Here is a 23,380-nt window from a genome sequence, read left to right as displayed (position 1 = left end):
CCTCCGCGCCTCGTTCCTCCGCGCCTCGTTCCTCCGCGCCTCGTTCCTCCGCGCCTCGTTCCTCCGCGCCTCGTTCCTCCATCCCTCGTTCCTCCATCCCTTGTTCCTACATGCTTCGTTCCCCCGCGCCTCGTTCCCCCGCGCCTCGTTCCCCCGCGCCTCGTTCCCCCGCGCCTCGTTCCCCCGCGCCTCGTTCCCCCGCGCCTCGTTGCCTCGTTCCCCCGCGCCTCGTTCCCCCGCGCCTCGTTCCCCCGCGCCTCGTTGCCTCGTTCCCCCGCGCCTCGTTCCCCCGCGCCTCGTTCCCCCGCGCCTCGTTCCCCCGCGCCTCGTTCCCCCGCGCCTCGTTCCCCCGCGCCTCGTTCCCCCGCGCCTCGTTCCCCCGCGCCTCGTTCCCCCGCGCCTCGTTCCCCCGCGCCTCGTTCCTCCATCCCTTGTTCCTCCATGGTTCGTTCCTCCGCTCCTCCGCGCCTCACTCCTCCATCCCTCGTTCCTCCATCCCTCGTTCCTCCGCGCCTCTCTCCTCCGTGCCTCACTCCACTGTCCACTTCTCCAGAAATATTCTGGTCGGGGAACGGAGTAACTCTTGGCTACTCGTTGTCTCCCCCCGTTTTGCTGGATCTGTCTGAAACTGCTGTAAAGTTCCAAGACTCACAGAACTTTTCTCTGGTCTTTCTGTTTTCACAGATGAAATTTGTAACAAATTCATTTAAATGACGCACGAAGTTTGAAATTGTTATTTTCCTTTTGCTCTTTTTTTCCCTCTTACAGTAAAATATTGCACGATCCTTGTAATTAGCTGTAGAATGTTGCACATTAGTTTCCATATGCAGAAAGTAATAATGAAGGAAGCGATGATGAATCCGTCCGATGTCTGTTCTTTTTATTCCTGCGATTAATTGAAGAAAGCCCGCGTCTGCACAGGAGCTGCGAACACTAAACGAGGGGACGTTGTATTGGAGACTTTATTCTTCACTGTGTTACTTCTGAATTTGGTTATTTTTACAGATTGTTGGTGAAGATGGAGGCGGCCTGGGGATACGAGTCCTGCGCCGTGCGGTGCATCTTGTACTACAACCCCCATCATTGTGATCTGATAACGCGGTCAGGGTTCCTCCAGTAATGCCGCTCTGGCATTATGCTGCATAGAAATATCATCTTAATTGAATATTGATCGTCCAGTTAATAGATGAACACGAGAGTTTTTTTTTTCTTAATTTTCTCAGCCCACAAAGCGTCTCGCGAAGATTATACGAGCAGCATTTTTACTTAATTTTTCCCCATAAACCTGTCTGTCCAGTGAGGAAGCTCGTTATCAGCCAATTAAGCTTTTGAGTAATAGAAGATGCTAGAATTGTAAGCAAGACCTGGTGATGGCCGACTGGGGCCGAACCCTGGAGGAGAGGAGTAAGAGGAGCGAAGGAGACGTCACGCAGAGGAGCTCAGTCTGATGGGTATGGGATAGATCAGTCGCCTCCCCAGGAATGGCTGATACCAGGGAGTAATAGATTGTAATCACCTCCCCAGGAATGGCTGATACCAGGGAGTAATAGATTGTAATCACCTCCCCAGTAATGGCTGATAACAGGAGACAATTGTCATCTTTTATCCAGTAAGTGGAGGAAGCACAGGAGATGTATAATTCTGAGCAGACTGATCTCGTCTTGTAATAACAGGGAGTTCCTTCCCCCAATCTTACGTTGAGGAGCGGGTGCCGCTGTGATACGTTGTGTCCCCCCACTGCTGCGGTTCTGCTCTCGGTTGTGACGTGCGGTGAGTTTTCTTCGGTATCTCCGGAGCTTTCTAGGAATCTGGCCTGAAGGTGTGGAGCCGGCCGCTCGCCCTGACTGCACAGTACATCCGGGCTCCTCACGTGGCTGCTCTCCTCACCAGTCCGTAGTTAATATTCGCTATTGAATTTCCCTCCATTACTCTTCGGTCGGCTCCTGCTGGAGGGGAGCAGGATCTCGCCTCATAAATCAGGCACTTGGGTTACACTCAATAAACGTCACAACTTATCGGCCGAGCGCTAAATGATCTTAATTCTGATTCCAACCAAGAAGGGAACGGAAATGATGGGAAACATTGTATCTGCTGTATATAGAGGACGATACATTGTATCTGCTGTATAGAGAGGGCGATACATTGTATCTGCTGTATAGAGAGGGCGATACATTGTATCTGCTGTATAGAGAGGGCGATACATTGTATCTGCTGTATAGAGAGGGCGATACATTGTATCTGCTGTATATAGAGGACGATACATTGTATCTGCTGTATACAGAGGACGATACATTGTATCTGCTGTATATAGAGGACGATACATTGTATCTGCTGTATAGAGAGGGCGATACATTGTATCTGCTGTATATAGAGGATGATGCATTGTATCTGCTGTATATAGAGGACGATACATTGTATCTGCTGTATAGAGAGGGCAATACATTGTATCTGCTGTATAGAGAGGACGATACATTGTATCTGCTGTATAGAGAGGGCGATACATTGTATCTGCTGTATATAGAGGACGATACATTGTATCTGCTGTATAGAGAGGGCAATACATTGTATCTGCTGTATATAGAGGATGATGCATTGTATCTGCTGTATATAGAGGATGACACATTGTATCTGCTGTATATAGAGGACGATACATTGTATCTGCTGTATATAGAGGACGATACATTGTATCTGCTGTATAGAGAGGGCAATGCATTGTATCTGCTGTATATAGAGGACAATACATTGTATCTGCTGTATATAGAGGACGATACATTGTATCTGCTGTATAGAGAGGGCAATACATTGTATCTGCTGTATAGAGAGGGCGATACATTGTATCTGCTGTATATAGAGGACGATGCATTGTATCTGCTGTATAGAGAGGGCGATACATTGTATCCACTGTATATAGAGGATGATACATTGTATCTGCTGTATAGAGAGGGTGATACATTGTATCTGCTGTATAGAGAGGGCGATACATTGTATCTGCTGTATAGAGAGGGCGATACATTGTATCTGCTGTATAGAGAGGGCGATACATTGTATCTGCTGTATATAGAGGACGATACATTGTACCTGCTGTATATAGAGGACAATACATTGTATCTGCTGTATACAGAGGACGATACATTGTATCTGCTGTATATAGAGGGCAATACATTGTATCTGCTGTATATAGAGGACGATACATTGTATCTGCTGTATATAGAGGACGATACATTGTACCTGCTGTATATAGAGGAGGATACATTGTATCTGCTGTATATAGAGCGGCCATGGTTATGAAGGGTTGGGGCGAGCTGCTGATGACTGTGAGCTAACACTGTGGTTGTTCAGTTTGCAAAAACAAAGTCTTCTGGGTGCTGTTATTCCAATGTAGAAATACCTCTGTATAATGATATTTTTACACCTATTACTGTGACATGGAGCAGAGGAAAACTTCCTTCATCGCAGACAGTGATTATATACTTTGAGCAGTGAGACTATGGATTCTTCACTGTAAGAGCAGTGAGACTATGGATTCTTCACTGTACGAGCAGTGAGACTGGATTCTTCACTGTACGAGCAGTGAGACTATGGGTTCTTCGCTGTACAAGCAGTGAGACTATGGATTCTTCGCTGTACGAGCAGTGAGACTGGATTCTTCGCTGTACGAGCAGTGAGACTATGGACTCTTCACTGTAAGAGCAGTGTGATTGGATTCTTCACTGTACGAGCAGTGAGACTGGATTCTTCACTGTACGAGCAGTGAGACTATGGATTCTTCTCTGTACGAGCAGTGAGACTATGGGTTCTTCGCTGTACAAGCAGTGAGACTATGGATTCTTCTCTGTACGAGCAGTGAGACTATGGATTCTTCACTGTAAGAGCAGTGTGATTGGATTCTTCACTGTACGAGCAGTGAGACTGGATTCTTCACTGTACGAGCAGTGAGACTATGGATTCTTCTCTGTACGAGCAGTGAGACTATGGGTTCTTCGCTGTACAAGCAGTGAGACTATGGATTCTTCGCTGTACGAGCAGTGAGACTGGATTCTTCGCTGTACGAGCAGTGAGACTATGAATTCTGTACTGTACGAGCAGTGAGACTATGAATTCTGTACTGTACGAGCAGTGAGACTATGGATTCTTCACTTTTAAGAGCAGTGAGACTATGGATTCTTCACTGTAAGAGCAGTGTGATTGGATTCTTTGCTGTATGAGCAGTGAGACTATGGATTCTTCTCTGTACGAGCAGTGAGACGATGGATTCTTCGCTGTAAGAGCAGTGAGGTTATGGATTCTTCACTGTACGAGCAGTAAGACTATGGATTCTTCACTGTAAGAGCAGTTTGATTGGATTCTTTACTGTACGAGCAGTGAGACTGGATTCTTCACTGAACGAGCAGTGAGACTATGGATTCTTCGCTGTACGAGCAGTGAGACTATGGATTCTGTACTGTACGAGCAGTGAGACTATGAATTCTGTACTGTACGAGCAGTGTGACTATGGATTCTTCACTGTACGAGCAGTGAGACTATGGATTTTTTGCTGTACGAGCAGTGAGACTATGAATTCTGTACTGTACGAGCAGTGAGACTATGGATTCTTCACTGTACGAGCAGTGAGACTATGGATTCTTCGCTGTACGTGCAGTGAGACTATGGATTCTTCGCTGTACGTGCAGTGTGATTGGATTCTTCGCTGTACGAGCAGTGAGACTATGAATTCTGTACTGTACGAGCAGTGAGACTATGGATTCTTCACTGTACGAGCAGTGAGACTATGGATTCTTCGCTGTACGTGCAGTGAGACTATGGATTCTTCGCTGTACGTGCAGTGTGATTGGATTCTTCGCTGTACGAGCAGTGTGGCTGGAATTTTCTGCCACATGTTATTGCACTCGCTGATACAAGGCGGCCGGGGATGTCGGTCTCGATAAGTATGTGACCAGTGATGGGTTCTGTGATGTTGATCATCGATCTCATCTGATTGCGTGCATGGTGTGCAGTCACTGCAGTCTGTACATGCCCCGGACCCCCATACTGTATGTGTTTGCAGTATATGCAGTGTATGGAGGCACTGATCTCTCGGGTGCCCCTTCTGTGTCGGCCCCCTCTGTTGTTGTTGTTGTTGTTTGCGGTGCTATTGTGAATGTATGAGCTGTATTGTGGGACAGGACCGGAGTCATCCTCACTTCTTTCTCCTTGTTTTCCAGCTCTCCTGCGCCTCCTTCCAGCCTGAATCCGGTTTTCCAACATGTCGTATGGCTCTGTTGATGGCAGTGGATTTGGAAGCAGGAACCCCTTTGGCGGACACTCTGCTCAAGGATATCAACCCCTAGGTACGAGCAAGGCTCGGCTCTCTGCTGCCCCTCCATACCCAGGTCTACGGTGCGGGGGGCACGGGCAGCTCTGCAGTGTACAGAGGGGCGACTGAACTGCGATGTGTGACAACCACATGGCAACCTGTGGAACTACAACACTCAGCATGCCCTGAATGCTGCAGGTTACTGATCCCTGCCTATGGGGGATCCAGTATAGACCCACAGCCCCACAATCTCATAGCGGATCCAGTTCTCCTGCTGTCTGTGTCTCTACGAGACTCCGCAGGGTGGTCGGCGAGAGGAACATTGAACCTGTCCATGACATTCATTGGTCTTATCCTGTATGGCCGGGATGAGACCAGTCTGGCCATAAACACATTCTCGGTATACAGCCCTTGTGCAGATCCATGCGTCTCCATAGTAACAGACAACAAACCAACCATTCCTATGTGTGTAGCACAGCCGCGGCTCCTCTGTATATTACAAGGCTTGTCGTGGAGGAGGAAAGTCCCGTCGGTGCAGCACCGAGATGTCTCCTATTGTGCCACTACTGCGGCACTAATCGCCCTTAAAGGGGTCGCTCGTCCCCGCATCACATGATGTGCGGCTCGTCTGATTTCCCGCAGTCTGGATGCACGGCCGGTATCGTGCACAGGTTCCCCTGCGGTGTGACACTCTCTTATACCCCTGTATACTAGATAATATTATGTAACACATCCACCTTTTTTTTTCCTCCATATTTTAATGATTTCTGAGCTTTATGGTCTGTGCACTCAGTGCTTCACAGAATACGGCTACGGTAATTTGAAAATAATTTCCTCCCCCCCCTACTGAGCCAGAGTTACATTATTTTTCTCCAGTCACACCCGGAGCTGCATTCTCTGTAATGCCGATGTCTCCTTTGCAGTGCATTATGGGAACTCTGGTAATATACAAGTTCTCAAAAAATAAGAATATAATCAAAATGTGAATTTATTTCAGTTCTTCAATACAAAAAGTGAATCTCCTATATTCTATAGAGTCATTACAGAGTGATCTATTTCACGTGTTTATTTCTGTTAATGTTGATGATTATGGCTTACAGCCAAAGAAAACCCATAAGTCATTATCTCAGGAAATTAGAATAATTAACAAATTACACCTGCAAAGGCTTCCTAAGTGTTTAATAAGGTCCGTTAGTGTGTTTCAGTAGCTCCACAATCATGGGGAAGACTCCTGACTGACAGATGTCCAGAAGGCCGTCACTGACGCTCCACACGGAAAGTAAATTTTTTATTTCATTTTGAAATCAAGGTCCCACAGTCTGTAGGAAGAGTGGAGAGGACACAGTCCAAGCGGCTGGAGGTCTAGTGTGAAGTCTCCACAATCAGTGATGGTTTGGGGAGCCATGTCATCTGCTGGTGTAGGTCCACTGTGTTTTATCAAGACCAAAGTCAGCGCAGCCATCTACCAGGAGATTTTACAGCACTTCATGGTTCCCTCTGCCGACAAGCTTTATGGAGATGGAAATGTCATTCTCCAGCAGGACTTGGCCCCTGTCCACACTGCCAAAAGTACCAATACCTGGTGTAAACACAACAGTATCACTGGGCTTGATTGGCAGCAAACTCGCCTGACCTTAACCCTATAGAGAATCCTATGGAGTATTGTCAAGAGGAAGATGAGACACCAGACCCAACAATGCAGACGAGCTGAAGGCTGCTATCAAAGCATCCTGGGCCTCCATAACCCCTCAGCAGTGCCACAGGCTGATCGCCTCCATGCCACGCCGCAGTGATGCAGTAATTGATGCAAAAGGAGCCGCGACCAAGTACTGAGAGCATTTACTGAACATACATTTTAGTAGGACAACATTTCAGATTTTAAAATCATTTTTCAAGCCGGTGTTATAAAGTATTCTAATTTACTGTGATAATGACTTTTGAGTTTTCATTGGCTGTAAGCCATAATCATCAACATTAACAGAAATAAATACATGAAATAGATCACTCTGTGTGTAATGACTTTGTAGAATATAGGAGTTTCACTTTTTGAATATCTAATTTGAGAAGCACCTGTGCATCTGATCACAGTATTGTTTTCCAGGAGCAGATATATCTGCCGGGACAAGCTGGACAGTGTCCCAGGGGCTCTGCAGAGTCTTGGCGCTCCACTATCTTCACTTTGAGGATGTTTTCCTAGAAGTGATACGTTACAGTGTTGCAGCCGGCAGTGGAGCATTGTCCCTGGGGCCAGTGGTTCTCCCATCTTCTTCCCGTTACTACCATGCTTTCATCCACACGGCCCCTATTCGCTCCGCTTCTAAGAGGGCAGTGTGTCTGCAAACTTTCATTCCCCAAACAGCGATGGGTGACAGCTCCGTTGGGCGTTATAGTAGATGCCATATTGGTGATCGCACAGTAGAGAAGTTGTAGTAACCTCCCTCCCGCATCTCACAGAGCATTCATGGCTGCTGTCCACCCAGAGCATTCACGATCGATGTACACCCCTTCTGCCAAGACACATGGCTTATCATACTCTGTTTCCCTCACCACGCACACTTAACCCCTCTGCCAAGTGCTTCGCTCCCCGACTGTCTGCAGACTCGCCCGCCCCCTCTTCCTCTGGCAGGGTAGGTGAGGCCCGCCCCCTCTTCCTCTGGCCGGGGAGGTGAGGCCCGCCCCCTCTTCCTCTGGCCGGGGAGGTGAGGCCCGCCCCCTCTTCCTCTGGCCGGGGAGGTGAGGCCCACCCCCTCTTCTTCTGGCAGGGGAGGTGAGGCCCGCCCCCTCTTCCTCTGGCAGGGGAGGTGAGGCCCGCCCCCTCTTCCTCTGACCGGGGAGGTGAGGCCCGCCCCCTCTTCCTCTGGCAGGGGAGGTGAGGCCCGCCCCCTCTTCCTCTGACCGGGGAGGTGAGGCCCGCCCCCTCTTCCTCTGGCCGGGGAGGTGAGGCCCGCCCCCTCTTCCTCTGGCAGGGTAGGTGAGGCCCGCCCCCTCTTCCTCTGGCAGGGTAGGTGAGACCCGCCCCCTCTTCCTCTGGCAGGGTAGGTGAGGCCCGCCCCCTCTTCCTCTGGCAGGGTAGGTGAGGCCCGCCCCCTCTTCCTCTGGCCGGGGAGGTGAGGCCCGCCCCCTCTTCCTCTGGCAGGGGAGGTGAGGCCCGCCCCCTCTTCCTCTGGCAGGGGAGGTGAGGCCCGCCCCCTCTTCCTCTGGCAGGGTAGGTGAGGCCCGCCCCCTCTTCCTCTGGCAGGGTAGGTGAGGCCCGCCCCCTCTTCCTCTGGCAGGGTAGGTGAGGCCCGCCCCCTCTTCCTCTGGCCGGGGAGGTGAGGCCCGCCCCCTCTTCCTCTGGCAGGGTAGGTGAGGCCCGCCCCCTCTTCCTCTGGCAGGGTAGGTGAGGCCCGCCCCCTCTTCCTCTGGCGCTGCTTTGTGGTTTCTTAGTGCCCATATAATACTTAGTATCCATAAACTATGTGTTAGTCTTATGTGCGCTGCATTATATGGGCTCGGTATGGCGGCGTTATCCCGGCAGTCTATGGACGGGTTGGGCTTCAGTTCTACGGTTCTCGGTTTGTTGTCGGCCTCAATCATTTATAAACACATTTTATATAAATATGCCGATACTTCTAGAGAATGTGAGATAAATGGCGCGGTGTGGACCGGGGGTCCCACGAGGTGTGATTATCACTCATCAGCAGCGCAATTCATCTGTCCTCTGCCCGGGGACCATCGGGGCTTGCGCTCCCACGTGCCTCGTCGGCCGGCCGCAGTTTGTCGGTAATGGTTTTGTAAAAAAGTAATGCCTAAGTATTATAAATGAGCCTCTGCGCCGGCAGCCGCCGCCTCCGGTGAGAGATTTATGGGGTCTATATTTAGTGCCCCCTCCGGTATACTTCCTGCAGAGATTTATTATTATTTCCTCCCGTCTGTTCTGTGGTACGTACGGAGCGCCGCTCCGAGGATTCGCACCGAGCGTGGACAGCAGCGCTCTGCCCATAAAGCGTCACGGCGGACATGAACAGAGGCCCCAAGTTTCACCCCTGGATCTGACACGTGGCCAAAAAAGTTTAAAAAAAATCACCGAAAGGTTTCTAATATGCTATGTCACATATAGAGCTGCAATCACGGTTGTGCTAGTTTCCTCTTTGTCACATCCAGAGCTGCAATCACGGTTGTGCTAGTTTCCTCTGTTACATCCAGAGCTGCAATCACGGTTCTGCCAGTTTCCTCTTCTCAGTCAAGATTCAGGATCCCATATCATTCTGCTGCCCCCTACAGGACCAACAGACTCGCACACCGATAGTTTGCTTTACTTATCACAGGCCATACTACTGTCACATCCAGAGCTGCATTCAAAGTTCTGCATTCCATTGTTGTATCACTGTTCAATAAGATGAGATCCGAAAATACTCGCAGATCTGGATGTGCCTGGAGTAAAACGGTTCAGTTATTTTTCCACTCGTGTCTCCAAACTGATATTGTTTTACTCCAGTCGCATCCAGAGCTGCATTCAAAGTTCTGCAAGGTTTCTTGATGCTGTTACTTGAGATCTCAGTGCAACAAATGTCCTAATGATCAGGGGCTGTGAGCGCCTGCTGGGAGTTCCGCTGCCGGGGAGCAGCTGTTGGGGGTGGTAGTTGTTGGGCAGGCCGTGCGTTGGGGGTGGTAGTTGTTGGGCAGGCCGTGTGTTGGGGGTTGTAGTTGTTGGGCCGGCCATGCGTTGGGGGTGGTAGTTGTTGGGCAGGCCGTGTGTTGGGGGTGGTAGTTGTTGGGCCGGCAGTGTCTTGGGGGTGGTAGTTGTTGGGCAGGCCGTGTGTCGGGGGTGGTAGTTGTTGGGCAGGCCGTGTGTTGGGGTGGTAGTTGTTGGGCAGGCCGTGTGTTGGGGGTGGTAGTTGTTGGGCAGGCCGTGTGTTGGGGGTGGTAGTTGTTGGGCAGGCCGTGTGTTGGGGGTGGTAGTTGTTGGGCAGGCCGTGTGTTGGGGGTGGTAGTTGTTGGGCAGGCCGTGTGTTGGGGGTGGTAGTTGTTGGGCAGGCCGTATGCTGGGGGTGGTAGTTGTTGGGCAGGCCGTGTGCTGGGGGTGGTAGTTGTTGGGCAGGCCGTGTGTTGGGGTGGTAGTTGTTGGGCAGGCCGTGTGCTGGGGGTGGTAGTTGTTGGGCAGGCCGTATGCTGGGGGTGGTAGTTGTTGGGCAGGCCGTGTGCTGGGGGTGGTAGTTGTTGGGCCGGCCGTGTGTTGGGGGTGGTAGTTGTTGGGCCTGCCATGTGTTGGGGGTGGTAGTTGTTGGGCAGGCCGTGTGCTGGGGGTGGTAGTTGTTGGGCAGGCCGTGTGTTGGGGGTGGTAGTTGTTGGGCAGGCCGTGTGTTGGGGGTGGTAGTTGTTGAGCAGGCCGTGTGCTGGGGGTGGTAGTTGGGCAGGCCGTGTGTTGGGGTGGTAGTTGTTGGGCAGGCCGTATGCTGGGGGTGGTAGTTGTTGGGCAGGCCGTATGCTGGGGGTGGTAGTTGTTGGGCAGGCCGTGTGCTGGGGGTGGTAGTTGTTGGGCAGGCCGTGTGCTGGGGGTGGTAGTTGTTGGGCAGGCCGTGTGTTGGGGTGGTAGTTGTTGGGCAGGCCGTATGCTGGGGGTGGTAGTTGTTGGGCCTGCCGTGTGCTGGGGGTGGTAGTTGTTGGGCAGGCCGTATGCTGGGGGTGGTAGTTGTTGGGCAGGCCGTGTGCTGGGGGTGGTAGTTGTTGGGCCGGCCATGTGTTGGGGGTGGTAGTTGTTGGGCCTGCCGTGTGTTGGGGGTGGTAGTTGTTGGGCAGGCCGTGTGTTGGGGGTGGTAGTTGTTGGGCCTGCCGTGTGTTGGGGGTGGTAGTTGTTGGGCAAGCCGTGTGTTGGGCGTGGTAGTTGTTGGGCAGGCCGTGTGTTGGGGGTGGTAGTTGTTGGGCAGGCCGTGTGCTGGGGGTGGTAGTTGTTGGGCAGGCCGTGTGCTGGGGGTTGTAGTTGTTGGGCAGGCCGTGTGCTGGGGGTGGTAGTTGTTGGGCCGGCCGTGTGTTGGGGGTGGTAGTTGTTGGGCCTGCCGTGTGCTGGGGGTGGTAGTTGTTGGGCAGGCCGTATGCTGGGGGTGGTAGTTGTTGGGCAGGCCGTGTGCTGGGGGTGGTAGTTGTTGGGCCGGCCGTGTGTTGGGGGTGGTAGTTGTTGGGCCTGCCGTGTGTTGGGGGTGGTAGTTGTTGGGCAGGCCGTGTGTTGGGGGTGGTAGTTGTTGGGCAGGCCGTGTGTTGGGGGTGGTAGTTGTTGGGCAGGCCGTGTGTTGGGGTGGTAGTTGTTGGGCAGGCCGTGTGTTGGGGGTGGTAGTTGTTGGGCCGGCCGTGTGTTGGGGGTGATTGGTGTACGGCAGCGTCTTCTACCTCATCAGACCAGATGCTGCAGTCACCGAGACGCCCAGGGACGGGGGAGACATTACACGGCGCGGACCCCTCACAGCTGCGCTCTGCAGAGAAGCCGTCTTATTACCAGGAGAGGACAAGCTGATCGGAAGCGCTAGATTACAGATATTCCGGATTATCAGACGCTCATCGTCCGCTGGTTCCTTCCTGCTCTGTGCTGGATTATTGGAATCTCAGATTACAGCAATAGACTGGAACTAAGGCTGTGCGACGGTCTGCAGCGTTCATATAGAGCGACTGTCTGCAGCCTACGGCCCTCCTATGCTAGAGCGTGCAGCTCCCAGCATGCTCTAGTCTGCGCAGCGGAGGACATGCTGAGACTTGTAGTATTACTACTGATACAGTGCAGCAGGAGCAGCACCACTGTCTAAAGCCGTTCTATCTCGCACATTTATGGAATATCCCACCCCCGGGACCCATAAATGTTCAACCCCTTTAAGACTAAATTCCCCACCCCTGGGACTGATAAATGTGCTAACCCTTTAAGACTAAATACCTGTCCTGACTCAAAGGGGTGCACTCCTACTTTAGCAAAGTTCATAAAGGTTAGAAATCATACTTTTCCACTGGACCCCTCCGACGCTCCCATGGGATGATGTCGCCATCACTAGTCACCTGACCGCTGCAGCCAGTCAGTGACCTCTGTGGCCTCCCCATCTCCCTGCGGCCTCTGCCTCTGCAACCTCCCTGGCTCTCTGTGGCCTCCCCCGGCTCTCTGTGGCCTCTGCCTCTGCGGCCTCCCCGACTTTGTGCAGCCTCCCCCGGCGCTGTCGGCCTCCCCGGCTCTCTGCGGCCTCCCCTGGTTATCTGCGGCCTCTGTTCTCTGCAGCCTCCCCGGGCTCTCGGCCTCTGTTCTCTGCAACCTCCCCCTGCTCTCTGCGGCCTCCCCCTGCTCTCTGCGGCCTCCCCCGGATCTCTGCAGCCTCCCCCGGCGCTGTCAGCCTCCCCGGCTCTCTGCGGCCTCCCCCGGCTCTCTGCAGCCTCTGCTCTCTGTGGCCTCCCTCGGCTCTCTGCAACCTCCCCTGGCTCTCTGTGGCCTCCCCGGCACTCTGCAGCCTCTGCTCTCTACAGCCTCCCCTGGCGCTGTTGGCCTCCCCGACTCTCTGTGACCTCTCCTGGTTATCTGTGGCCTCTGTTCTCTGCAGCCTCTGTTCTCTGCAGCCTCCCCCGGCTCTCTGCAGCCTCCCCCGGCTCTCTGCGGCCTCGCCCGGCTCTCTGCGGCCTCGCCCGGCTCTCTGCGGCCTCGCCCGGCTCTCTGCGGCCTCGCCCGGCTCTCTGCGGCCTCGCCCGGCTCTCTGCGGCCTCGCCCGGCTCTCTGCGGCCTCCCCCGGCTCTTTGCGGCCTGCCCCGGCTCTCTGCAGCCTCCCCTGGCGCTCTCGGCCTCCCCGGCTGACCCCTGCCTCTCCAGTGCTCAGTTCAAGAATTTTATGCAAAATAAAAAATACTTTTCATTTTTTGTCGTTAGCTGCCTTTTTTTTTTTGCAACTTATTAGCCTAAAAACTCTTGCTCTGCTATAACGGAGCAGACTTTGTGCAAAAATGGAGAAACTTGATGAATTACGTAAATACATCTAGAGAAGCCAAACCGCCCATAATGGCGAGCAGCGGAAACCGAGAAGAAGGACGTTAGATGAGACAAAAAGTAACAGAGGAACCAACTAAGAAATAGACAGAAAAAGACCCCAGTGCAGCGCGGACTCTGGGCCGGGGTCTGTCGGATCTCGCCCCGTCCTGCGTCGTTACTCGCATGCGCCATGAACCTCTTGGTTAATAATCGCACTCCGAGACGGTTTTGTTCTCTGACCCTAAAGCCTTTGTGGCCCTTGTCAATGAAAGGAGGCGCCGCAGCAGCTCTGCCCCTCGCAGCATCACAGGCTCAGATCCGCCAATATGGCCGCCAGTAGCGCAGTCGCCACCATCAGTGGGCGGTGGGGTCCGGGAAGGATGATCGTTTCATGGAGGAGGAGATCTGCTTTCTCTGATGGAAATCTGTGTGTTGTGAAATGCTTTCCAAGAATGTGTCTGAGCGGCTGCTGCAGTGTGTGAGTGGGACGGCGCGGAGCTGCGCTCGTGACTCGGAGCCAGGTGGGCGGCAGAGCGGGGTCTCACCAGGGGAAGGGGATTTTCCTTCTGTTCCTTACATGGAGACTGTCTGGTGCAGCAGCAGGTTGTGTGTAGGGAGGTGGATGATGTATACTGCGGGTGACGTGCGGGGGATTCACATGATGTCTCTGTGGTTAACCCACGGATGTCACACACTGAGCAGGGAGATGTATCATGACGCGTCTGTTGTTTAGGAATATGTACACTCATGGCCGAAAGTGTTGGCACCCTAAAAACTGTTCCACAAAATTAAGTATTTCTCCCAGAGAATCATTTAATTAAACAAGTTCTGTTTTGCACACGTTTGTCCATTGTGTGTATTGGATCAACACAGAAAAAAAACCAGTGCTTTGTTTCCATCCATTTCTGGGGACTTCGTAAGTTTGGGGTCATTTTCCTGTTTGAAGATCGATGACCTAGGAAGGAAAACCAGCTTTCTGACACAGCAATGCGACCCAAAATTCTTTGGTAATCTTCAAATTTCATGATACCGTCCACACAGTCAAGGTTCCCAGTGCCAGAGGCAGCAATACAAACACAAACATCTTTGAACTTCCACCATATTTGACTGTAGGTAGTATGTTCTTTTCTTTGTAAGCCTTATTCCATTTTTGGTAAACGGTAGAATAATGTCTGTTACCAAAAAGCTCCATCTTGGTCTCGTCTGTCCACAAGACGCTTTCCCACAAGGATTGTGGCTTTCTCGCGTACAATTTAGCAAACGACAGTCTAGCTTTTAAATGTCTCCATCTCATCAGTGGGGTCCTCCTGCCATAGTATTTAATTTCATTGAGATGCCAATAGTTAGTTGGCACTTACAATGATGCACCCTGAGCCTGCAGGACAGCTTGAATTTCTTTGGACCTTCATTGGGGCTGCTTATCCACTATCCGGACTATCCTGTGCTGCAACCTTTCATCAATTTTCTCTGTCATCTCCATCCAGGGAGATTAGCTACAGTACAATGGGTTGTAAACTTCTTTATTGTGTTGCACACTGTGAACAAAGGAACATCCAGATCTCTGGGAGATGGACTTGTAACCTTGAGATTGTTGATATTTTTCATTCATTTCATTTTCATGTCCTGAATAATTTCAAGGGCGCCAACACTTTCAGCAACAACTGTATAAGGCTCTGTACACATTACATTTAGCTCTCCATGAAGCATATGCGTCAGAATATATACAATAATAGATGTGAATATTTACTTTTTATGGTGAAGGGTTTTTTAATGTTCTCAGTAAAACATCTACATCATGATGTTACATTGTCAACTGTTTTTACAGATAGAAATAGCTGAGCAGAAGCACAATTTTAACATTTACATGATCATCTATCCCACAGGAGATATTCCTGGATATTCACATCCGGCATTACACTCCAGAGCTGCACTCACTATTCTGCTGGTGCAGTCACTGTGTACATACATTACATTACTGATCCTGAGTTACATCCTGTATTATACTCCAGAGCTGCACTCACTATGCTGCTGGTGCAGTCACTGTGTACATACATTACATTACTGATCCTGAGTTACCTCCTGTATTATATTCCAGAGCTGCACTCACTATTCTGCTGGTGCAGTCACTGTGTACATACATTACTGATCCTGAGTTACATCCTGTATTATACTCCAGAACTGCACTCACTATTCTGCTGGTGCAGTCACTGTGTACATACATTACTGATCCTGAGTTACATCCTGTATTATACTCCAGAACTGCACTCACTATTCTGCTGGTGCAGTCACTGTGAACATACATTACATTACTGATCCTGAGTTACATCCTGTATTATACTCCAGAGCTGCACTCACTATGCTGCTGGTGCAGTCACTGTGTACATACATTACATTACTGATCCTGAGTTACATCCTGTATTATATTCCAGAGCTGCACTCACTATTCTGCTGGTGCAGTCACTATGTACATACATTACATTACTGATCCTGAGTTACATCCTGTATTTTACTCAAGAGCTGCACTCGCTATTCTGCTGTCATGGTTTACATGCATTACTTAACCTGTAGATATTTACTGCTATTGGTGAATGGAAACAATCAGCGAGTTTGTCAGCCACTCTCTTCCCATCTCACCTGAAGTCCCTATATTACAGAGCAGTTCTGTTTCTTCATCAGATGATTGTCCGGCCCCCTAAAATGAGTTGGCGACCCCGTGCGGCCCCCTGGAGTGGGTCAGCGACCCCATCCGGCCCCCTAGAATGTCGACGACCCCGTGCGGCCCCCTAGAGTGAGTCAGCGACCCCGTCTGGCCCCCTAGAATGAGTCAGCGGCCCCCTAGAATGTCAACGACCCTGTCCGGCCCCCTAGAGTGAGTCAGCGACCCCTTCCGGCCCCCTAGAATGAGTCCGTGGCCCATCCGGCTCCCTGGAATGAGTCATGGCCCCGTCCGGCCCCCTGGAATAAGTCAGTGGCCCCGTCCGGCCCCCTAGAATGAGTCGGTGGCCCCGTCCGGCCCCCTAGAATGAGTCGGTGGCCCCGTCCGGCCCCCTAGAATGAGTCGGTGGCCCCATCCGGCCCCCTAGAATGAGTCGGTGGCCCCGTCCGGCCCCCTAGAATGAGTCGGTGGCCCCGTCCGGCCCCCTAGAATGAGTCGGTGGCCCCGTCCGGCCCCCTAGAATGAGTCGGTGGCCCCGTCCGGCCCCCTAGAATGAGTCGGTGGCCCCGTCCGGCCCCCTAGAATGAGTCGGTGGCCCCGTCCGGCCCCCTAGAATGAGTCGGTGGCCCCGTCCGGCCCCCTAGAATGGGTCGGTGGCCCCGTCCGGCCCCCTAGAATGGGTCGGTGGCCCCGTCCGGCCCCCTAGAATGGGTCGGTGGCCCCGTCCGGCCCCCTAGAATGAGTCGGTGGCCCCGTCCGGCCCCCTAGAATGAGTCGGTGGCCCCGTCCGGCCCCCTAGAATGAGTCGGTGGCCCCGTCCGGCCCCCTAGAATGAGTCGGTGGCCCCGTCCGGCCCCCTAGAATGAGTCGGTGGCCCCGTCCGGCCCCCTAGAATGAGTCGGTGGCCCCGTCCGGCCCCCTAGAATGAGTCGGTGGCCCCGTCCGGCCCCCTAGAATGAGTCGGTGGCCCCGTCCGGCCCCCTAGAATGAGTCGGTGGCCCCGTCCGGCCCCCTAGAATGAGTCGGTGGCCCCGTCCGGCCCCCTAGAATGAGTCGGTGGCCCCGTCCGGCCCCCTAGAATGAGTCGGTGGCCCCGTCCGGCCCCCTAGAATGAGTCGGTGGCCCCGTCCGGCCCCCTAGAATGAGTCGGTGGCCCCGTCCGGCCCCCTAGAATGAGTCGGTGGCCCCGTCCGGCCCCCTAGAATGAGTCGGTGGCCCCGTCCGGCCCCCTAGAATGAGTCGGTGGCCCCGTCCGGCCCCCTAGAATGAGTCGGTGGCCCCGTCCGGCCCCCTAGAATGAGTCGGTGGCCCCGTCCGGCCCCCTAGAATGAGTCGGTGGCCCCGTCCGGCCCCCTAGAATGAGTCGGTGGCCCCGTCCGGCCCCCTAGAATGAGTCGGTGGCCCCGTCCGGCCCCCTAGAATGAGTCGGTGGCCCCGTCCGGCCCCCTAGAATGAGTCGGTGGCCCCGTCCGGCCCCCTAGAATGAGTCGGTGGCCCCGTCCGGCCCCCTAGAATGAGTCGGTGGCCCCGTCCGGCCCCCTAGAATGAGTCGGTGGCCCCGTCCGGCCCCCTAGAATGAGTCGGTGGCCCCGTCCGGCCCCCTAGAATGAGTCGGTGGCCCCGTCCGGCCCCCTAGAATGAGTCGGTGGCCCCGTCCGGCCCCCTAGAATGAGTCGGTGGCCCCGTCCGGCCCCCTAGAATGAGTCGGCTGCCCTTCCTCCCTTGCTTGCAGCTCCCTTTCCTCCCATGCTTGCGTCTCCCCTTCCTCCCTTGCTTGCGTCTCCCCTTCCTCCCTTGCTTGCGTCTCCCCTTCCTCCCTTGCTTGCGGCTCCCCTTCCTCCCTTGCCTGCTCCTCCCCTTCCTCCCTTGCCTGCTCCTCCCCTTCCTCCCTTGCCTGCTCCTCCCCTTACTGCGGCTCCCCTTACTCCTTTGCCTGCAGCTCCTTTTACTCCTTTGCCTGCGGCTACCCTTCTTCACTTGCCTGCGGCTCCCCTTTTTTCCTTGCATTGCCTGCGGCTTGCCTTCCTCCCTTGGATTGCCTGCGGCTCCCCTTCCTCCCTTGCATTGCCTGCGACTCCCCTTCCTCCCTTGCATTGCCTGCGGCTCCCTTTCCTCCCTTTCCTGTGGCTCCCCTCCCTTGCTTGCGGCTCCCCTTCCTCCCTTGCCTGCGGCTCCTCGTCCTCCCTTGCATTGCCTTTAGCTCCCCGTCCTCCCTTGCATTGCCTGCGGCTCCCCTTCCTCCCTTGCCTGCGGCTCCCCTTCCTCCCTTGCCTGCGGCTCCCCTTCCTCCCTGGACTGCGGCTCCCCTCCCTCCCTGGCCTGAGGCTTCCTTTCCTCCCTGACCTGCTGCTTCCTTTCCTCCCTGGCCTGAGTCTCCCCTTCCTCCCTTGCCTGTGGCTCCCCTTCCTCCCTGGCCTGCGGCTCCCCTTCCTCCCTGGCCTGCGGCTTCCTTTCATCCCTGGCCTGCGGCTCCCCTTTCACCCCTGTCTGTGGCTCCCCTTCCTCCCTGGCCTGCGGCTACCCTCCCTCCCTGGCCTGCGGCTCCCCTCCCTCCCTGGCCTGCGGCTCCCCTTTCACCCCTGTTTGTGGCTCCCTTTCCTCCCTGGCCTGTGGCTCCCCTCCCTCCCTGGCCTGCGGCTCCCCTTCCTCCCTGGCCTGCGGCTCCCCTTCCTCCCTGGCCTGCGGCTCCCCTTCCTCCCTGGCCTGCGGCTCCCCTTCCTCCCTGGCCTGCGGCTCCCCTTCCTCCCTGGCCTGCGGCTCCCCTTCCTCCCTGGCCTGCGGCTCCCCTTCCTCCCTGGCCTGCGGCTCCCCTTCCTCCCTGGCCTGCGGCTCCCCTTCCTCCCTGGCCTGCGGCTCCCCTTTCACCCCTGTCTGTGCCTCCCCTCCCTCCCTGGCCTGCGGCTCCCCTTTCACCCCTGTTTGTGGCTCCCTTTCCTCCCTGGCCTGTGGCTCCCCTCCCTCCCTGGCCTGCGGCTCCCCTTCCTCCCTGGCCTGCGGCTCCCCTTCCTCCCTGGCCTGCGGCTCCCCTTCCTCCCTGGCCTGCGGCTCCCCTTCCTCCCTGGCCTGCGGCTCCCCTTCCTCCCTGGCCTGCGGCTCCCCTTCCTCCCTGGCCTGCGGCTCCCCTTCCTCCCTGGCCTGCGGCTCCCCTTTCACCCCTGTCTGTGCCTCCCCTCCCTCCCTGGCCTGCGGCTCCCCTTTCACCCGTCTGCGCCTCCCCTCCCTCCCTGGCCTGCGGCTCCCCTTCCTCCCTTGCCTGCGGCTCCCCTCCCTCCCTGGCCTGCGGCTCCCCTTCCTCCCTGGCCTGCGGCTCCCCTTCCTCCCTGGCCTGTGGCTCCCCTCCCTCCCTGGCCTGCGGCTCCCCTTTCACCCGTCTGTGCCTCCCCTCCCTCCCTGGCCTGCGGCTCCCCTTCCTCCCTTGCCTGCGGCTCCCCTCCCTCCCTGGCCTGCGGCGCCCCTTCCTCCCTGGCCTGTGGCTCCCCTTCCTCCCTGGCCTGCGGCTCCCCTCCCTCCCTGGCCTGCGGCTCCCCTTCCTCCCTGGCCTGCGGCTCCCCTTTCACCCCTGTCTGTGCCTCCCCTCCCTCCCTGGCCTGCGGCTCCCCTCCCTCCCTGGCCTGTGGCTCCCCTCCCTCCCTGGCCTGGGCCTCCCCTCCCTCCCTGGCCTGCGGCTCCCCTTCCTCCCTGGCCTGTGGCTCCCCTCCCTCCCTGGCCTGCGGCTCCCCTTTCACCCCTGTCTGTGCCTCCCCTCCCTCCCTGGCCTGCGGCACCCCTTCCTTCCTGGCCTGTGGCTCCCCTTCCTCCCTGGCCTGTGGCTCCCCTCCCTCCCTGGCCTGTGGCTCCCCTCCCTCCCTGGCCTGTGGCTCCCCTTCCTCCCTGGCCTGCGGCTCCCCTTTCACCCCTGTCTGTGCCTCCCCTCCCTCCCTGGCCTGCGGCTCCCCTCCCTCCCTGGCCTGTGGCTCCCCTCCCTCCCTGGCCTGTGCCTCCCCTCCCTCCCTGGCCTGCGGCTCCCCTTCCTCCCTGGCCTGTGGCTCCCCTCCCTCCCTGGCCTGCGGCTCCCCTTTCACCCCTGTCTGTGCCTCCCCTCCCTCCCTGGCCTGCGGCACCCCTTCCTTCCTGGCCTGTGGCTCCCCTTCCTTCCTGGCCTGTGGCTCCCCTCCCTCCCTGGCCTGTGGCTCCCCTCCCTCCCTGGCCTGTGGCTCCCCTTCCTCCCTGGCCTGCGGCTCCCCTTTCACCCCTGTCTGTGCCTCCCCTCCCTCCCTGGCCTGCGGCTCCCCTCCCTCCCTGGCCTGTGGCTCCCCTCCCTCCCTGGCCTGTGCCTCCCCTCCCTCCCTGGCCTGCGGCTCCCCTTCCTCCCTGGCCTGTGGCTCCCCTCCCTCCCTGGCCTGCGGCTCCCCTTTCACCCCTGTCTGTGCCTCCCCTCCCTCCCTGGCCTGCGGCACCCCTTCTTTCCTGGCCTGTGGCTCCCCTTCCTTCCTGGCCTGTGGCTCCCCTCCCTCCCTGGCCTGTGGCTCCCCTCCCTCCCTGGCCTGTGGCTCCCCTTCCTCCCTGGCCTGCGGCTTCCCTTTCACCCCTGTCTGTGCCTCCCCTCCCTCCCTGGCCTGCGGCGCCCCCTATCTCCAGTCTCCTTCTAGATGTCTGTAATACTTTTTTTTTTTCTTTCTTTTAACAGCCACTCAGATTGATCCCAATGACCTTGAAGAGCTGTTCCAGATCACTTCGGATGATGTGTTTAAAATAAATGCCAACGGTGGGTATCACGTCCTCCGCTAGTCCATACCCGGGTGCTGCGCTCAGCGCTGGGTCACTAGGCAGGGTGCTTTATGTGAGCTGAAGATGGCAGCGCCACAAAGCCCTCACCTGTTAGGAATGTTTGTTGCAGTGTGTCAGTGTAGTTCTTTCTCCAGGGTTTGTTACAGTGTAGACGAGTTCGATCAGCAATGTCCGGAGGGTTTGTTAGTGTATCGCTCCAGGCTTGGTGTTACTGAGCAGTTGTTACAGTGTAACAGTGCACAGTCCCGAGCCCAGCAGCTGAGCTTTGGTGAGGGTTTGTTACAGTCTAAACCATCCTAACGCCCCTAATGTCCTGAAGGTTTGTTACAATGCATCAGTATGGGAAATCTGCTGTCAGTTGACACCAGCTCTTCTGATAGTTTGTCACAATGTATCAGTGCCGCATATTATCTCTATAAGATTGTCTGGAATAGATGCATGCTCCTGAATGCACTGACACATTGTAACAAGCCTTCACCTTATGACGGGTGTAGGAATAAGGCAATATTTCAGTTTTCACTCACTGATGGCAGGCAGAAATCTTTAAAAATCGCTAATATAAAAAACAAACTATGTATTAAAAGTTGCAAAGCGTGTCATCTAGTTATTCGTTAAGCTTTATTTCAGTAGTCCAGAGGAGTCGCGGGCAGGATTGGAGTTCACGGGCAGAATTGGGGGTCACGGGCAAGATGGGGGTCAGGATTGGGGGTCGCGGGCTGGATTGGGGGTCATGGGCTGGATTGGGGGTTGTGGGTAGGATCGGGTGTCGCGGGCAGGATCGGGGGTCGCGGGCAGGATCGGGTGTCGCGGGCAGGATCGGGTGTCGCGGGCAGGATCGGGTGTCGCGGGCAGGATCGGGTGTCGCGGGCAGGATCGGGTGTCGCGGGCAGGATTGAGGGGCAGGATCGGGGGTTGTGGGCTGGATTGGGGGTCACGGGCAGGATTGGGGGTCAGGATCGGGGGTCGCGGGCCGGATTGGGGGTCGTGGGCAGGATTGGGGGGCAGGATCGGGGGTTGTGGGCTGGATTGGGGGTTGCGAGCAGGATTGGGGGGCAGGATCGGGAGTCGTGGGCAGGATGGGGGGTCGCGGGCAGGATCGGGGTCGTGGGCTGGATTGGGGGTCTTGGGTAGGATCGGGTGTCGCAGGCAGGATCGGGGGTCGCGGGCAGGATTGGGGGGCAGGATCGGGGTTGTGGGCTGGATTGGGGGTCACGGGCAGGATTGGGGGGCAGGATCGGGGGTCGAGGGCTGGATTGGGGGTCGCGAGCAGGATTGGGGGGCAGGATCGGGAGTCGCGGGCAGGATGGGCGGTCGCGGGCAGGATCGGGGGTCGCAGGCAGGACAGGGGTGACTTTAGTCCCAGTGTAGTGCCACCAGCCAGGATGTACAGACCGTAGCTGTTACTGCGTTTTTCTGACAATGGCCGATGCTTGCATGTGTGTATATGCACATTAGATCTAGCAGAGCTGAGTTTGCGACGTCCGCGCTGCATGATTTGGCAGCTGCTCTGCAGACGAGCCACCTGAAGATCTGAATTACTCCATGTATCAGAGCTAGCTTCCTACACTAGTGAGCCCATGACAACACTTCCTGCTTTGTCCTGTAGTTATCATAGGGAATGCCGCCGGTTAACAGTCTCTTCTCTCTCTGGATTGAGATTGGTTGCTGTTTTGCATGATATGATAATGTCCGTATAGTCACAAGAAGTGTTGTCATAGGGGATAGAAGTGAAAAAACTATACATTAGCGCTTATTTACTTTTCTGTGTTAGATCTTCCTGTTAGTTTTTACCTGCAGTCCCATGTAAACGTAGAGCGGGTTGTGTGTATTCAGTTTCTTCTTGTGTCTCTTGTTGACAGTGCAGTCTCTGGAGAGACAGCTGCGCTCCTTGGGGACTGCCAGTGATACACCCGAGCTCAGAGACCGCCTGTAAGTCACCGCTGTTTTCTGTCATGTGTTTGCTGGATGTATCGGGGGCATCGGGGGGATAAGGACAATGTCTGCAACCTGCATCTCCTGCCTCCGCAGGTCAGATTAGTAGCTCCTCGCTCATTGGGCCGATTACATCCCCAGAGGCATCGAACTCGGCAGCACACGTGCTGCTGAGAATATGGAGGCTTTATTGGGGCCACGCAGCCATCTCGCCATCATTCCGTGCTCATGTACAAGCGCCGAGCAGTGTATACAATTATCGATCAGCGCTCGTTATGCAAAACCGCCACAGGAAAGTGTGAGCCAAGTCACGCAAACAAGGCCCCACATCTCAGGGCCGGGCCGTCAGGAGGAGAAACCGTGAGCTTATTAACAGGACACAAAGGCTGTGAGAGCGCAGCGACCCCTCCGCGTACACCCGCCGACACCTACGGAGCGCGGGAACACGGAACGAAGGGTGTGAGAGTGCAGCGACCCCTCCGCGTACACTCGCCGACACGTACGGAGTGCGGGAACATGGGACAAAGGCTGTGAGAGCGCAGCGACCCCTCCGCGTACACCCGCCGACACGTACGGCGCGCGGGAACACGGGACAAAGGCTGTGAGAGCGCAGTGACCCCTCCGTGTACACCTGCCGACATCTACGGAGCGTGGGAACACGGGACAAAGGCTGTGAGAGCGCAGCGATCCCTCCGCGTACACCCGCCGACACGTACGGAGCGCGGGAACACGGGACAAAGGCTGTGAGAGCGCAGCGATCCCTCCG

At 55.5% G+C, this 23,380-nt stretch overlaps 1 protein-coding gene across 7 annotated transcripts in view; it reads left to right on the top strand.

The window, feature by feature from the left end:
* Positions 1–23,380, top strand: part of TSNARE1 (t-SNARE domain containing 1) — a 248,681-nt gene that overhangs the window by 58,660 nt on the left and 166,641 nt on the right. For 4 of the 7 annotated variants that reach the window (XM_077271329.1, XM_077271328.1, XM_077271323.1 and 1 more), the window contains 3 exons: positions 5,202–5,327; positions 20,582–20,659; positions 22,542–22,611. In XM_077271329.1, coding sequence (XP_077127444.1) covers positions 5,243–5,327; positions 20,582–20,659; positions 22,542–22,611 — 233 coding nt within the window. In that variant the 5' untranslated portion in view covers positions 5,202–5,242. Of the gene's footprint in view, positions 1–5,201; positions 5,328–20,581; positions 20,660–22,541; positions 22,612–23,380 lie in introns of those variants that run through there. The other 3 variants (XM_077271326.1, XM_077271327.1, XM_077271325.1) reach the window with 2 other exon arrangements.

Source organism: Ranitomeya variabilis, chromosome 6 (genome assembly GCF_051348905.1).
Source record: "Ranitomeya variabilis isolate aRanVar5 chromosome 6, aRanVar5.hap1, whole genome shotgun sequence".
Classification (NCBI taxonomy): domain Eukaryota; kingdom Metazoa; phylum Chordata; class Amphibia; order Anura; family Dendrobatidae; genus Ranitomeya; species Ranitomeya variabilis.
The sequence above is the reverse complement of the archived record's forward strand: the minus strand, read 5'-3'. Positions and strand labels throughout refer to the sequence as shown.